This window comes from Zootoca vivipara, chromosome 10 (assembly GCF_963506605.1).
Source record: "Zootoca vivipara chromosome 10, rZooViv1.1, whole genome shotgun sequence".
Taxonomy (NCBI): domain Eukaryota; kingdom Metazoa; phylum Chordata; class Lepidosauria; order Squamata; family Lacertidae; genus Zootoca; species Zootoca vivipara.
The window spans coordinates 43,367,148-43,383,622 of record NC_083285.1 but is presented as its reverse complement, the minus strand read 5'-3'; the positions used below and the strand labels follow the sequence as shown (position 1 = coordinate 43,383,622).

General features: G+C 43.4%; 1 protein-coding gene across 2 annotated transcripts; it reads right to left on the bottom strand.

The window, feature by feature from the left end:
- Positions 1 to 217: 217 nt before the first annotated feature.
- Positions 218 to 6,717, bottom strand: DNAL4 (dynein axonemal light chain 4). 2 transcript variants are annotated; one of them, XM_035128414.2, is made up of 4 exons: positions 6,632 to 6,717; positions 3,553 to 3,754; positions 2,047 to 2,130; positions 218 to 1,221 (listed from the first exon to the last, which is right to left on the bottom strand). In XM_035128414.2, exons 2-4 carry the CDS (start codon positions 3,622 to 3,624, stop codon positions 1,057 to 1,059), a joined length of 321 nt encoding a protein of 106 aa, XP_034984305.1. In that variant the 5' UTR covers positions 3,625 to 3,754; positions 6,632 to 6,717; the 3' UTR covers positions 218 to 1,056. The 2 variants fall into 2 exon arrangements, with proteins under 2 accessions (XP_034984305.1, XP_060135809.1); XM_060279826.1 differs by lacking the exon at positions 6,632 to 6,717 and adding an exon at positions 6,407 to 6,618.
- Between the last annotated feature and the right edge of the window lie 9,758 nt (positions 6,718 to 16,475).

Here is a 16,475-nt window from a genome sequence, read left to right as displayed (position 1 = left end):
GTCCTATAATTGTTATTTTAAACTTTCTTGTTAGCTGCCCTGATCTCTGGGATACAAAAATTGAGATACAAAAATTTACACCACAAGTCATCCTTTCATAACATACACGGCAGAATTTGCTCTTTTGGTGAATATATGAAAAGCTCATGCCACCCTTCCACCACCACACACAAAGACAAACACAATGGATCCAAGTGAATTCTCCAGACATAAGCCATGCATTTAAAAAAAGTTTATTGTAAAAAGTAAGTCCCCTTCACACTCCAAATTCAAATAGACTATATAGAAAATACAATAAGGACCATTAATCAACACCCTTGTGACAGCATTATTAGACTCTACAAAATGGAAGTACAATTGTACTTAAAAGTTTTGAGAAACTGGCAGCTCAGGCAGAGCTTCTTCCCACGACCAGTTTCTGAACAAGATACAACATATTGGCATTGTGACACTCCCACCCCATCCCACATGCTATGCAAAATAGTCTTATTTGTGTGCCATACGCTTTACAAGCTATATCAGTGCTCTGTAGGTGTAGTGAGGAGGTGGAAGGGCAATTATCCTAGCAACCGTCCACTGGGTCAGGTTTTTCAAGCTGGCACACACACTTCTGACAACCAGGCAGCTGTCATCTGGGCAAAGAGAAATCAGCTGCCTTTTTCTGGTCTTCTCCCAGAAAGTGGGAAGAGATAGCAAGGAGAAGCAATGGGAAGTTTGGATTCAAACTCTTCATGCTCTCTCTGCAATGTATGGCTTCATTAACTGTGACTTGCAGTCACCATCCCCTGATCCCCACCTCTAAGCAAAAAGCCACATTGGTAAAATCAGAGTCAAACACTCTATGAGCTGGATTAAGTAGCTCAAACATATTTACTTACACTCACGCACACACTCAGTATTTGTCATAAAGCTGGTATATAAATAAGAAAAAGCTCAATATTTTATTATTAAAAATAAGCCTGCCCTTTAAATTGTACAAAAACCAATGCAAAGTCTGGGGGGGGGAATCTCCTGAATGTGGTGAGCTTGAAAAGAGAGAGAGAGAGATGGAGTATGTCAGGAGCACTTCCAAACGCAAACAGCAAGACTGCCTCCAAAGAACATGTACAGCAGATTCTTCACCTCATGGGTGATCTCGAAACCAAAGCCCTCCCCAATCACGACATGCCAGGAGGAGCCAAACTTCTTGTCCATTGTCTCTTTGATCATCTTGGCAGCACTCTGAAGGGAAGAAACAAGAGATTCAACAAGGAAAGGAACAGGAGCCAAAGGGGAAGGAACAGCAAGTTAGAGAGAGAAATGTATTCTTTCTCATATGCTGCTGAAGATCATCAACTGGAGAGAGAGAGAGAGAGAGAGAGAGAGAGAGAGAGAGAGAGAGAGAGAGAGAGAGAGAGAGAGTACACAAATGCACACGCTGTTTTATCTGCTGTTCTTGGCTTCATTATATAACTGCTTTTAAAAACACACTGTTGTCAATATGCATATCAATTATATGGTCATTTTTGTTAGCTTTGATACATTTATATTTTGGTCTTGAGATGAATTTGTAACTTTTATTGAAGTTATCTTTTTAATTGAAATTGCTCCACCAATTTAATCAATCATGTGTTTACATGGGAATTTGGGTATTTTGTATTAATATGATTCTGGTATTGTCACTTGAATTGTTTCCAATTAATGTTGTATTGGCTAATTAAATTTAATTTCAAGTCAACTGACAGAGAGATCAAACAATTTCTCCCCACAGACACGGGAGCTTAATACAGTAGTAATGTGTGGAATGCCCTCCTATCAGATGTCAAAGAGATAAACAACTACTGACATTTAGAAGACATCTGAAGGCAGCCCTGTTTAGGGAAGTTTTTAATGTGTGACATTTTAATGTATTTTAAATCTTTGTTGGAAGCCGCCCAGAGTGGCTGGGGAAACCCAGCCAGATGGGCAGGGTACAATTATCATCATCATCATCATCATTTATCTTCCTTATCAATAAAAAATAAATCAAATAAATCCAAGCACGCAGTTCTCAGAGATGACCAATACCTCATTGTTGGTAGAGTATTTCTCACACGCAGTAACACACAACTCCATGGTCTCTACTCGCATCTCCTCTGGCATGTCTGTGTGCTGGAAGACAATGCAAGGAAGGCCATCAGCCACAAAGCAACCCACACTCCAAGACCCATCTAGGAGCCACCACCTCTTCTTTCTTTCATGCTTGGCTACGAATGGGCAAAGGATGAAAAGTGTAGAAGCCAGGCACAGGAATTCAAGAGAAATCCTCTGTGACTGAGAAGTTTATTTACGCAACTGGAGTACCTCCAACCACCCCGTTTATAGAAATGGCAGTCCTGAAGCAAGACGTCTTTCCAAGCTAGAAACAGCTCTGAGGCACATTGGTTTTCTGTCCCATTCTCTTCCTCCCATCCTTACTGGGGGCAGAAGCATGCCAAAGATTTTCAAACCTAGCTGTTTGCATTCAAATATAGATATGCATAACAGTAAGAAAAACCTTGCTAAAATAAGTTAGTTTCCAGTTCTTGCACTTGCCATACACACAGAGACTTTCAAATGCCAAGATCACTTTGCCTTTAGAAAATACGAAATGGTTTCCAATCATTCTGCTTTCCTATTACACAGGTAAATGTCTCAGCAGCACATGCTAGAAATTACAATACTCCATTCCTAGAGAGATTATAATCCTGCCCATGTTTATTACTTCTGTGCTAAAAATAATGTGGAGGCAGGAAGTGAGCAAGAGCATGCTAATTCCACCCCTTCCCCATACAGCAGGGAGACTTGTTCTACTTCTGTGGCCTCCCCATGCAATGTAAAACCCAATCTTTCAGAGTCTTAAATCATGGATGGAGCCTACATAAGTAGAGGGAATTGCAACAGGGGTCAGAGCTAGGACACTCATTCTCACTTTTCCTCCTCCTGTGTTGACTTAACACAGAAGTAGTATGTGTATACAGGACTTATCTTTCCTCCACATGCCTCAAATGTTCCTTGCCTTGTAATATCACATGCCTTTTCCTCTCTTTCCCATAGGCATCTGGTTGACTACTGTGAGAACAGGTTCCTGGCCTAGATGGGCTACAGGACTGTCCCAAAAGGCTCTTCTTCTGGTACTGTTTCCCCTTCCAGTTTTCTTTCATGCCTTCATGCACACCACTTTCTTTTGAGCAATCGTTCAGAAATTGTTGAGCCCCTGTAGGTAATGACCACAATGACTTCTGCTTCTTCATGTGTACTTTATAAAATACATGATAATAAACTCTTTGGAGAAGAAGCGTGGGATAGAAATTTAATAAAGAAAGAAGATGGTGTTTGCTGAGCAATAGACACGCACCCCCATTTTAACAAGATTGCTGGGAGTGCCTCGTGCAATTGTATTTTTATGAGATATACCAATAAAGTGTCTGCTTCACCCCACACCTCAGTACTCCTAGTTAAATTAAGTAGCAAAGGAAAATGGAAGCTAATGGCACCAATTCCCCACATATCCTGATCCAAAAACATATCATACTTCATTATTCCCATTCTTACCCTGATCAGTGGAAAGCTGTGAAGTCTCTTATAATCCGCCTCCTCCTTTTTCCCCTCCCCAGTGTCTGCCATTGTCTGTCCACTGTGACCCTGGGAAGGGGCAGAGCAGCCTGTAGGGAACCAATCAAGGGCAGACTGGGAAAAGGCTAGGACCTTTTAGAATTCAGTCTGAACAGTTTTGCAGAAGCAGGGTATTCTGATGCTTAAAAGAAAAAGAGAGGGGGGAAATAGTTCAGTTGACATATCCTCAGGATGAGGATATCACACATCTGAGATCTTTAAAAGAGTCAAAATAAAGAATGAGCCATTTATATAGTCATTGTTATACATGGCTAGATAATATACATGCATTATGATGCTATAGTTTTAGATGATAGTCTTTTTTGCAACTGTCTGTTGTTATTAGCATAAGATGTAAAATTGAAATGGTAACAATATTAAAATACTGTGAAAATCCCAGCCTGCTTTACTTTGCTACTGCCATTTCAAAATGCCAACTCTATTTTGCAAGCAAAAGTTTAGAGAGTAGCAAGTCTTCTTGCTTGTATATTCCTTTCTGTCACTAAAGGAACAATCCCCTCTACATCCTGCCTAGGTAAAGCTAAAGGGACCCCTGACCATTAGGTCCACTCGTGACCGACTCTGGCGCTGCGGCGCTCATCCCGGCATTATTGGCTGAGGGAGCCCGCATACAGCTTCCAGGTCAATGTGGCCAGCATGACAAAGCCGCTTCTGGCGAACCAGAACACTGCTAGGTTGGCAGGAGCTGGGACTGAGCAACAGGAGCTCACCTCGTCGTGGGGATTTGAACCGCCGAGCTTCTGATCAGCAAGCCCTAGGCTCAGTGGTTTAATCCACAGCGCCACCCGCGTCCCACTACATCCTGCCTAGTTAACAGCTATTCAATCAAATGTGTCCATAAATACTTTGAGGTATAATTTAGAAATTTTATCCCTCCTGGTCTAACTAAAAAAAAAAAAGACTGACACTTTAAAAATGCTTATTTCATCAACTTTAAGAATAGGAACTTAATCCCACAATAACCTTCTCTGATTAGCTTTGCACAAGCCCTACTTCTTGCCAGTCTCTGGCTTGAAATGGATTGATTAGCTGACAAAGGTGGGTAGACATCTTTCTGCTAACCCTAAAGATTTTCCCCCAGGCTGGAGATACTCTAGGTTGAGAGATCATGAATTTGGAATCTTTCAAAGGATCTTGGAATATGCAAATTGTGAGCCCTGCTTTACACTATCACCCAAGCCAAGGGATGAAGAGAGGCATCAACCTAGGTAAATCCTATATTTTGCCATGTTACGCTATTTTTGCCAGTTTATCAAAAGCCACTTTTGTGCTTAATTTCCCCCTAAAAATGTACACTCAATTTTTAAAAGATCCATTGAATGCTTGTTTACATGCCTTCTTGGGCAGGGGGGAGTACTGATATGAGAACAGCAGGCCTAAAAACAGTTTTTCTTTGCAGTTGTTGTTTATTCAGGGGTATCCAATTAGCCCTTATACTTTGGTGACAGTTCTAGAAAAGCAGTCCTTGGGTACAGATTAAGTAACTAAATGGACTTGGATTTTATTCCAAGAGATGTAAAGAACCTCTCTGTGAGTGAGTGTAATGGTGGCTGATGTAGCTGTCTTTCTTCCACTGATTGGTGGACATATCTTTGTGCTCTGGTCTCTCTCTCTCTCTCTCTTGCAGGCAGGTATTTCATGTTATGCAATGCCTCCCACAAGGACCCATTTTGTGACTGCCACAAAATTCCAGATGTGCCCACTGGCCCCCAAAAGATTTATGCTCTAGGGCAGGCATGTCAAACATGCGGCCCTCCAGATGTTTTGGCCTACAACTCCCATGATCCCTAGCTAGCAGGACCAGTGGTTGGGGAAGATGGGAATTGTAGTCCAAAACATCTGGAGGGCCGCAGGTTTGACATGCCTGCTCTAGGGTGTCTGAGACAAGGCAGGGAGACATCATAAGTCAGTGGTAAAGCCCATGCTTTGCACATAGAAGGGTCCAAGTTCATACTGTTGCAGCTCCAGTTAAAAGGATCAATTAGCAAGAGGCAAGAAAGATCTCCGCCTGAAATTCTGGAAAACTGCTACTAAAGAAGGCAATATCTGATAGAGAGACCCCTAGCCTGACTCAGTATGTCAGGCTCACATGTTATCGAAATATCAACATCTGAAGCAGCTGCTTACACAGGAAGATATCCAATATTAGTCATACTCAAAGTAGGCCCTTTGAAATCAATGGATGTAAGCAGCTTAGGTATATTGATTTCAGTGTGCTCACTCTGAGTTCCCATAGCTGAGCTGTTAATGAAAAAAGCACATTAAAAAATAATAATTAACGCCTAATGCCAACTTCCTGGAAGAGAAAAAATTCGCTGTTCTCAAGAGACTGGCAAACATGAAACATCCATTAGCGCCTGGGCACTTGTGTGAATGACTTTCCTCTTCCATTAGTAATGCTCCCTATCCATGAGTACAGCGATGGGCCAAAGGAAGTAACCTGAAAAGGAGACGGTATGTTTAGGTTTGTCTTCTGCCTTCTTCGTGGATTCTACTGTTCCAAGTTCTCCCCTACCAGACTTTTTTTTTGCATTTGCATTTGCACAAAACATTGCAAGAAGCTCTAAAGTGTTCTAAAGCAGATGAGCTAGAGAAATGACCTGCGATAGCGGAACATTGGTGCCTTTGCTGCTCCCTGAGGAAATCCATTTCATCCAGCCTAGACCTCTTACCACGCCAGGCTCCGCGTCAAAACCCAGCCCGCGCCCCGTGAAGATGGTAGCCTGGGATGATCCCCCCGCCCCAAGGGGATCGGACCCCGCGAGATGCTCACGGCAAGAAGCGCGCTTCATCCTGTGAGGGACCAGAACCGCAAAACCGAGCGGGCTGGGAGCGCTCCGAGTGGCCCCTGGCCGGCTGTTACGGAGGTGTGGTGGGGGGCGCTGGGGTCTCCGGGCGGCAGGAGCGTCCAAGGCTCCACTCCGACGGAGCGGAGAGGGGAACGGGGCGCGCCTCTGCCCGCGCGGGGAGCCCGACCCGCCTGCCCGGCTTCTCTCACCTGAGTCACCTCGACCCGGAGCCCCAAATACCAGCCTCCCTGCGGTTGTTAAGGAAAGGAAACGTGCTTGTCTTAGCAACCGACGCCGGAAGTCCCGCCTTCCCCCTTCACCCATAGGGCGAGTCGCAAAGGGCAGAGGACGCTGGGTAGGTTGCGAGCGCTTGTCTGTCACGAAAAAAAAGGTCCTTCAGGATCGTCGGCCGAGCTGCTGGCGGGAGTTGCGGGTGTCTATCAGCTGCCGGATGCGGTTTGGGAAATAAATAAAATGCCTACGTGCTGCAAAGCGGCACCAGAGGTTTTGCAGCTGTAATCGTGTTGTAGGAAGGAAGATGTGATTTGTCCAGGCAGTTAAAGGTGCTCTGGCCCCGTAGGCACAGCGCAAAGCACCAGGCAGTCTCTTGCCTCTCTCTCCGTCACGTTGGGAGGGGAGTATCCGAGCAGGCGTGTGCCAATGAACTTTATTTTTTTTAACCTAACCTAACCCTGTGTAGACCCTGAATTCTGTATTTATTAAAAAATAAACTGAACGGTTGTGAATAATTCAGATAAAAATACTAAGGGGGCATAGGTGTTGGGAGAAGAAAGGAAAGCTGGGGGAAATAGGTCAAGGCAAGGTGGTCAGAAAAGAATCTGGATTTACTGGTACATCTCTGCATGGTTCTTAGTACTGTAAGTGCCCATGATTTCTGATTCCCAATTGTTTCACAGGAGCAGCAACGAAACGCCCTAAATTATACCGCTGGAGTGAGAGCTTTGGAAACGGGGAGTGGGGTTTTATTGAATCCTGGAGGTGCTAGTAATGAAACTTGGATCCCGCAAGCCTGTTACAATGACAAAGAACATTAATTTCACTCATGGAGAAACAACGGCCCGCCCCTATCTGAAAAAAGAGAACAGATACAAAGAGACGTTTGAGTGAAGAAAGGGGAATACTGCCCATCTTCTTAAATGACTGGGTGAAATGGCATTGCAGCGAGAGAGGGAAAGAGTGCAGGAGGAGGCTGCAGTTGGAGCCATTATCCCCTAGTCTCAGTCTGAGCAAGACTGACCCTACCACTAGAGCTTAAGCAAAGTGGGGCAGTGTTATGAAAGAGCAGCCAGTTTGCTTGGGAGGAGAAGAGGGGCTGGTGGTAGGATTGGCATACTGTATTTTGAAGAGCGAAAAAGAAGACACATTTGCCAACTTCTACTTTTAACTATTGATTGCTATGACAAGAGGGTGTGTCCTGGAAAAAGAGGACATACGGCAACCCTGCTAGATGTTCTGCTTCAGGTGTCAAAATGTTGTTGTTTCGTCGTTTAGTCATGTCCGACTCTTCGTGACCCTATGGACCATAGCACGCCAGGCACTTCTGCCTTCCACTGCCTCCCACAGTTTGGTCAGACTCATGTTGGTGGCTTCGAGAACACTGTCCAACCATCTCGTCCTCTGTCATCCCATTCTCCTTGTGCCCTCAATCTTTCCCAGCATCAGGGTCTTTTCCAGGGAGTCTTCTCTTCTCATGAGGTGGCCAAAGTATCAAAATACAGTAACTTAATTGTCCTCAGGCACCAGGCACTTTGGTTTGATGTGGGGCAGAGGCACCATTTTCTCCTCTGCCTCAGGGAGCAAAATGTATTCGGCCAGGCCTGAGTCTGACAGTCATGACCCCAAAATGATTCTTTTAAACCTCATTGGGCTGTAATATGGCCTCATTGGGCTGTAATATGTGGCTGGTGGACTGCAGCTATTACATGTTAGGCAAACCAGACTGACAGAAATGCTAGTTAACCCAAGTGTATTGTGTATTTGCAACCTATCTGTTTGGCTATTCACTCTTTCAGTTCTCTGCTAACCTTAAGTCTTATTTATAGTGGCTGATGTTTCTGCTTTTTCCATTTGCTAAATTACACATTCTTTCTGGCTCTCAGGACCTCTTGAACCATGTCCTATTTCTTTTCTTCCTTTGCAGCTTCCTTTTTTGATTGAGATTATATGCGCTCCCATTTTGCATCCCTAAATAGCTCCTATGTGGAATTTTAAAGTTTTTAATTTCCTCTCCTTACCTTTTGTCTCCACCATCTCATTTCCTCACCACCACCCCCATATGCCATCATAGCAGAAATGCTGTTAATATTTTTTTTAATTGTTCAGCAATCTGTTGTTGTTTTTTGTGTGAAATGTGCCACACTGGTCCATATTTATAGTTTTTCTTTTCAGCTATGCCATTTTTATTAAATACCGGTACTTTTGAAATCTTTTATTTTTCTGAGGAAAATGTTTCTTTGATCTCAGTCAACCCTTCCTCCCTTTCTTTAGTATTTTTACTCTGCTGTAAAAAACAACAACAACCCCGCACACATTTATCTATGGTTCTGTTCATTCTCCTATTTACTGTGCAGTTACCACATTTCCTGTGCTAGATTTTTAGTCTGTGTCGCACATTATCTGAAATGCATGTGTATCTTGGACTTGGTTATAAAATCCTACTGTTTGAAGCGTTGTTTCTCAAACCAGCTTCACACCAGCTGGAGTCCTTAAGGCATTGCTAATCCATCTCTAGCTATGCAAATACCTTTGCATGGGCTATAGACATCCCTGTTACATCAAGGCCCCTGGTGTGTACACAAACAGAAATGAAGCTGACACTAATGAAGCCATGCTGATGCATGGGGAAAGAGCTGTGAAACACACTGGAAAAACAACAGCTTCACCACACTTCAAAGTGGTAATGTGAACACACCCTCTGTGTTTGAAGTCCACCAGAGTTTTCTGGTTCTGTTCAAAGCAGATTGGCACATTTCCTGATACGCCATGAATATGCTGGCACAGCAACCACAATAGTTTGGAGTGTGGATTCACTGGTTCAGATATAGCCACCTGTGTGAAGCTCCTGTGTGTGTTGCAGCTGCATGTGCTTGCAGATCATGAGTACTGGTTGAGTAAATGTACAACTCATGTTGCACTAACCTGTAGATTTGGGATGGTGCTGAGACAGCACTGGAGAGAAAGCAGAAGATGCTGGCCCAAGCATTGCAATGAACATTCAACATCCAGAGTCATAAATGGTTCTGTATCAGTGCCATGTGGATATTTCTCTGGTGCTTCCTAATGCCTGCTAGTTCACGGGCAAGAGCAAACCTTGCAGGTAACACAGAACTGCACCTCTCTATAGTTGCCAATAGCTGTGAGGCTGCGTGTGAAGGGTGGCAGGAAGATTAGGGCAGGGTATATAAATCCAGGAGCCGCCTGTTGGTGGCTGCTTGAATTTCCATCGCTCAAAAAATAGAAGACATTACAAGATTTACAGTCATCCTTGTGGTATAATAAAGTCTGGAATCTGGTGATAGCTGAGAAAACAACACACAATTGAAAAGTCTCAAAAGGATCTGAAGAACATTTCTACACCATTTAGTGGGAATTTATTGCTTAAGCAGCTGCAAATAATCTGCAAGGTTATTGGTACTAGTAGTGTGTTAATTTTGGACCTCATAACTGCGTTATATAAAAATTGTTCTCTGCTGATCTTATTCTGTGGTTAATATTAGATGAGTTGTTCTGTAAGGTGACAGTGCAAAAAGTATTCTACTTAGATGTATATCCCATAATTGCAGTTGTTAAGTCCTTTCCCTTTTTGTTACAGAATTCAATAAAACATTTATTAAAAAAAAACATCCAGGAGTCACCAGCCAATTAAAAATGGGGCTTGATGTCTGGTACCTGGATTGGTGAAGAGGATAGGAAGAGTATTATTTTGCCTCCTCAGTAGCTGCCCTATTATACCTGGTCAAATTATTTGCCCCTTTAGCCTGCCATTATTTACCGTACTCTGAATAGCAGCAGACTTCCAGGGCCTGTTTTCTCCATCTGATCCTTTAAAATAGACATACCAGGGATTTGAACCTCTAACCCTCCTGCTCTCAAAGTATGTGCACTAACATTAGCCATCTGCCACACACCCCACCCTGGCAACATGCTGCTGTGTGTAGGATCTGGCTACCTCCTCACTTTCTTCAAGGATGCCAAGCATTCCCGTTTCTCTTTTCTCCTCACTTTGATATATAATTTCCTTCTAGAAAGAAAAGTGATTTTTCAAGTTTTTGCAAGTTTTGCGTGGAATGTGCAAGTGCCACTCAGTGTGTGCGTGTGTAGTGTGTGTGTGTGTGGTAGTAGAAACTGTGACATCACTAACGGGGCCATCTTAACGTTTTGCCATCAGAAGCCACAAGGCCTTTAACAGTGTGACACTTCAATTCTCTCTAGCTCAAGTATCTGCAACTGCATTTGCTTAAATTCACCCCTCCCCTTGTTGCCTTCCTTGCTGTCAAATTTATATGTAAGCTCCATGGTGTCAGCGACCTGTATTTTTACTATTATTATTAGGACCTGTAACGCACATCAATAGTGCCTTATGAAATAATCTCATGCGCTGCGGGGAGCTCCTGGTGGCAGGGGGGGCTCCTAGGCGGGGAGGGCGGGGGGGAGGGAAGTCCCAATTGGAAAAAGAACCATTGCCTCTCTCTTTCTTTCCTCTGGGACTCTCGGTGGCAGAGGGAGTGCTGGGGGGAGGGGAGGGAGGGAATGGGAAAAGTTGTTAGAAAATAAATCTATCAGAAATAAGGATACTATTGAAGTAAGATTGGAGAGTGTGGAAAATAGAAAGGGGAATATGAGAAGAAAACTGCTAAAGAGGAGTTAAAAATGAAAATCAGAAAAGGGGGGAGGTAGGGGAAGCCCATAATAATACAATGATTTTAAAGGAAAGAAAGGAACAATTATTAATTGTTCCTCTTTATTTTTTTTCTTTTTCTTTTTCTTTTATTTTTTATTTTTGCAGTTGCTTTTTTTTCTTTTTTCTTTCTTATTCCTGGGTTTTTGTTTTTTTATTCTTTTTGGGTGAGTTTTGATAAAGTTAAGATAAATAGTTGGGGGGACACCCACTCTTCTTGTTTCCCTAGGATCCCTCGGTGGCAGGGGGGGTTCTGGGGGGGATGAGGGGGGGTGGGGACAAGCCCAGCTATGAAGATGCACCACCTTCGACTGTGCACTGTCCATGGGGATACCTGGTGGCAGGAGGGATCTCAGGGGGGGTGGGTTGGAAGAAGGAGGAAAATATGTTATTTTATGTTTATGTGTCTAATTTTCTTTTTGTTCAGTTTATATGCAAAACCAATAAAAATTATTTTAAAAAAAATAAAAAAAAATGAAATAATCTCATGCGCCCTCCATCATCATCATCATCATCATCATCATCATCATCATCATCATCATTAATATACCACCCTATACTCAGAGGTCTCCATGAGCACCTATACCGTTTCCTGAACTCTAAAATATTCATGAAGTCTGCCATTTTACACAATACCCTCAACATCCTAAAGAGAATCAAATATAAACACCAAAGTTTATTGTCAACCATCAAATATACAAAAAATAAAATAAAATACATATGACACATACATCTGTGAGCACATGTCAAATCCTGTTTAACAACTGTACAAAAGGAGGAGGGGGGAGCGAGAAGGAGAGTGAGAAAGTGACCGGTGGTCTAATTCTGCCCTCAGGCTTGATGCACTAAGATCACAGTGTTTTACAACTTGAACATGATTGCTTCCATCCCCTCACCGACTCCTGCGTAGTCTCCTCTCTCGGAGGGGTTTGGGTCCCCTTGGCAACAGGACAGTTTGATAGCAGCTTTATATGTTATAGTTTTAGTGGGTATATGTTGCAAGACTGGTGTGTATCGACATGACACTAACAACTCCACATAAACTGTGGAGAGCTAGTGTATGTGGCTCCAAATAATGTTATAATGGGATGAAATTGGGGGTTGCAATGGATGACCTCAGGGTCCCTTCAGGCCCTGTGATGCTTACTTGTAAGAGAGAGGTATGCCAAACTGGTTGGACTAGCACAGGCATCCCCAAACTGTGGCCCTCCAGATGTTTTGGCCTAAAACTCCCATGATCCCGAGCTAACAGGACCAGTGGTCAGGGATGATGGGAATTGTAGTCCAAAACATCTGGAGGGCCGAAGTTTGGGGATGCCTGGACTAGCACGACTGCTGGAGACTGACTCAATGACTCTGGTAATGTAGTCAAGGACCCTTAATGGAGAACCATGTTAGGGAGATAGCTTTGTGTAGCTGGAGTCTTCCGGAAGAAAGAGCCATTCGTGAAGCAGGTCTTGCCTTCTCCCATGTGCTAATTCTGTACCTATGCGGAATATAAATAGTCCTAACTGTGACTCAGCTATACAGCTGCAAATAAAATGTTTAAAGTGTGTTTTAAGTGCGAAATAGAATGTGACACTAGATGGCAATGGTGAGCCTTATGGAAAATTCAATGTATTTTTTAAAACGCTTTTTTAAAAAAAAGCATTTTCAGAAATTTTTTTTATATGTGTGTAGATCCCACCCCAGTCAGAACATAGAGGGCTGAACTGCTCTCCAGGAAATCCCAGTGGTGTTGGCAGTTTCTCTGGAAATCTGATGGGGAGCAGCAAACTCTGGAGATCTGTCGACGGGTTCAGTTCTGTGAATCTCCACCTATGCTCCATCTGAATATGTGTGTAAATAAAACATATATCACACACTACCAATAACCCTCTAGTAGCCTCTTTCCGAAGGAAACAAAATCCAGCAATGCTTCACCCCTGGATTTCTCGTCTTTGGGAGAATAGTAGGCTCCTGTGGCTTATACTGTATCTACCCTACATGTAACAGAAGGCAAGTGGTTATATGCTAGATCAGATATCATTGCCTCCAAATATTGTTAGACCAGATGTTGTTAGCTCAGTTGGTTAGAGTGTGGTGCTGATAACACGAAGGTAGCAGGTTCGATCCCTCTAGGTAGGGGACAGCTACATATTCCTGAATTGCAAGGCATTGGACTAGTTAGTAGATGCTCAGGGTCCCTGCCAACTCTATGATTCTATGAACTTCTGGAGGAGCACCACCACATTGGCTATTCTTGCTCTAGATCAGGCATCCCCAAACTACGGCCCTCCAGATGTTTTGGCCTACAACTCCCATGATCCCTAGCTAAGAGGACCAGTGGTCAGGGATGATGGGAATTGTTGTCCAAAACATCTGGAGGGCCGAAGTTTGGGGATGCCTGCTCTAGATCTACTTTGCCCATTAAAAGTGCAACATATAAAGCAGTCCTTAAAGGAGGAGCCAGAAATCTATGAAACGACTTTGTCCGCTCTGCCTTCTCTCACCCCTTTTGTTGAGAGAGAGAGAGAGAGATCCAACATGTTGTATCACCAGTCATGGCAAGTGGTAAGTTTAAGGTGAGGGAGGAAGCAAAATACGACACAAGCAATCACAAGATCCCCAAAGGAAAGCAAAATAACTCACAGGTGCAGTTATCAGTGGGTTCACAGATTTCAAAACCATTGTAATATATCAGGCACTCAAAAGGCATACAGACTTCCCCAGCTCCTACATTTCTGACCCGCAGCTAACCAGCCACCCTTCCAATCTCTTCCCAACGTCTTCTTTTCTACTAGAGTAGGGAAGACTCTCTCGGCAGCTGCTCCAAGAGTTATCGTAAGTCCCTCCCCCTAAGTGGCACATTGAGAATGTGTGTGTGGGGGGGGGGGAGAGATGGCAGGGATCAGAACAGGAAAAAAGAACACAGCTAGATTAACTGCACGGACATGGCCTCCCACCTCAGAATATACCCTGTTCAAGGCTGATGCACACACAGCATTTTCTTTTACAGGGTTCACACATAAGGGGTGAAGGGTTATCACGGGCACAGTCAGCAACAAGTCACGTGGTCACCAGAGGAGCTTGAAAAAGAACCATGGCAGTCCATGGGAATTCCAGTTTGATGGCTGTCCACTGACAACGTAAAAAAAAAAAAAAAAAAAACCCAATCCTAGCCTGGGTAGCTTTTAAAAACAGTTTTAAGTCTAGTTTCCAGAAAAGCAAATTTCAAGGCTGCTTCCGCCCGCTCTGCTGCTGCTAGTAGCATGTCTTTTCGTGAAGCTGTGCATCTTAAATGAATAGATGCCTTTTGTGCTTAGTGCTATCCCTGGGGCCAGAAAAACCACTGGCTAAGTGCAGGCAACCCTACAAAATTCAGGTTTCATTTATCTGTGAATGTGTGCTGGGAGAATAATTCAACCAGGCCTTTGGCAGATTAACAGTCTATGTCCTTTTAAATGTGTTTGGAGGAGAGGGGTTATTGGTTTGTTTTGCACTTGTTCTTGTTTTTTATTTTATTTTTATATTATTATTATTAATAATAATAATAATTAAATTTATATACCACCCTTCATCCGAAGATCTCAGGGCAGTTCACAAGATAAATGTAATCTGTACTTTGTGGTTTTATTCTGTATTTTTATGCTGCGATTCTCAAATTTGATTTATACAAATTTATACAAATTTATACAAATTTATTTCGTATTTCGGGCTTGTGGATTTGTGTGATCAAATTCATGTTTTCTTTATGAGGCAATTGCTTCTTTTGACTGGTGGTACTTCTGAGTGATCGTGCTTAGGGTTGTGCTGTAAATACCAAGTGTTCCATGATATGCAGAAATTGGGCTGCGAGTAGCAGGATACTCTGCAAGCACTTGGGTCACTTACATCATTGCTGTTTAAGCCACAGAGGAGGAGGCACACACGGTTACCGACTCAGGATGAGAAAGGCTCGCCTTAAGGAATTCAAAACCAGAAGAAATATTTAGACCTTAAATGTAAACATTGCAACAGGTTGAAAGAAAAAACCAGGGAGGGAGGGAGAGAGGCAAGCTTCTTCTCCAATGCATGCTTTATGCTTGACTTGGGAAATACTTAAGTATCCACATCATTGTGACGATCAGGAAGAAGGGAAAGAGTCCTGAGGATGCTTCCCAACCATCTTGCACAGCACACCTGCTTCTCGGAAAAGTAGGACTGGAAAGTGTGGAAACACATGCCATCGTATGACCTCCCCGCAAACAAATCAGAATGGATCCTCAAACATGGTTTTATGTTCTTCATACTTGCGTTCTAATCTCTCATGGTGAGAAGCCAAAGAGAGCATTTGCTGTTGCTCTTTCTGGGAAAGAGACTGGGAAGGAGATGGGAGTTATAGAACTATGCAATGACTGAGCAATGTCTAGTCCAGAGCGTTCCAAACTTTTCATGTTGGTGACACGCTTCATCTTGCAACACAGTACTGTAGTTCAGTTTTACCAGGAAACTAGAGGTTTAACTAACCCCTTCCCAGCCCCGGGAGGAGTGTAGGGAGCAGCTGCGTGGCACACCTACACACTGCAGCTGACACACTAATGTGTCGCAACACACAGTTTGGAAAGCTCTTGTCTAGTCTCTACTACTCATTCCCCATTTGAGTGCTTTAAGTCAGTGCACCACAAGCATTGGGGAATGCATGCCATGAGCATCTAAACTAATATCTAGAAAGCCAAAACATAGATGCTTATCATTCTTCTGGTTTGATACTTTTTTCTCTCATTCTGCTACTCCTTTTCTCTCTTTCTCTGCCTGAGGTCCAGCAGCCTGGATCTGATTGAAACCTCTGCTCAACACAGAAAATCCTAAAGTAGAGCACAGCCAGCAAATGGCCATCTAGCCTCTGCTTTAACAGTGAGGAGGAGTCTCTGCACCTCCAGTGCACCAGCAGCTGTAAATGTATGGGCTAAGATCAGGCAATGGAAGAAAAGATCCAGTGTGCACTAGGGAAATGTCGTGCTCTCCTGGCATCTGCAGAGTTAATCAGGATTTGGGACACCTCCCCGAAGGCATCAATAGGCACCTGCCTTTATGGTTCCTTTCTTGAGCAGGGACACTGGATTGTCAGGAAGTGATCCTGTTGTGACCTATTAGCTGTTCTTATTCTCATTTAC

Bases quoted from the DNA above. Each gene is read 5' to 3' on its own strand.
- DNAL4 (XM_035128414.2), bottom strand. From the start codon at position 3,624: ATGGCAGACACTGGGGAGGGGAAAAAGGAGGAGGCGGATTATAAGAGA. The intron at 2,131-3,552 runs GTAAGAATGGGA...ATTGTCTTCCAG, and splicing joins ACAGCTTTCCACTGATCAGG to CACACAGACATGCCAGAGGA. The intron at 1,222-2,046 runs GTATTGGTCATC...TCTTCCCTTCAG, and splicing joins AATACTCTACCAACAATGAG to AGTGCTGCCAAGATGATCAA.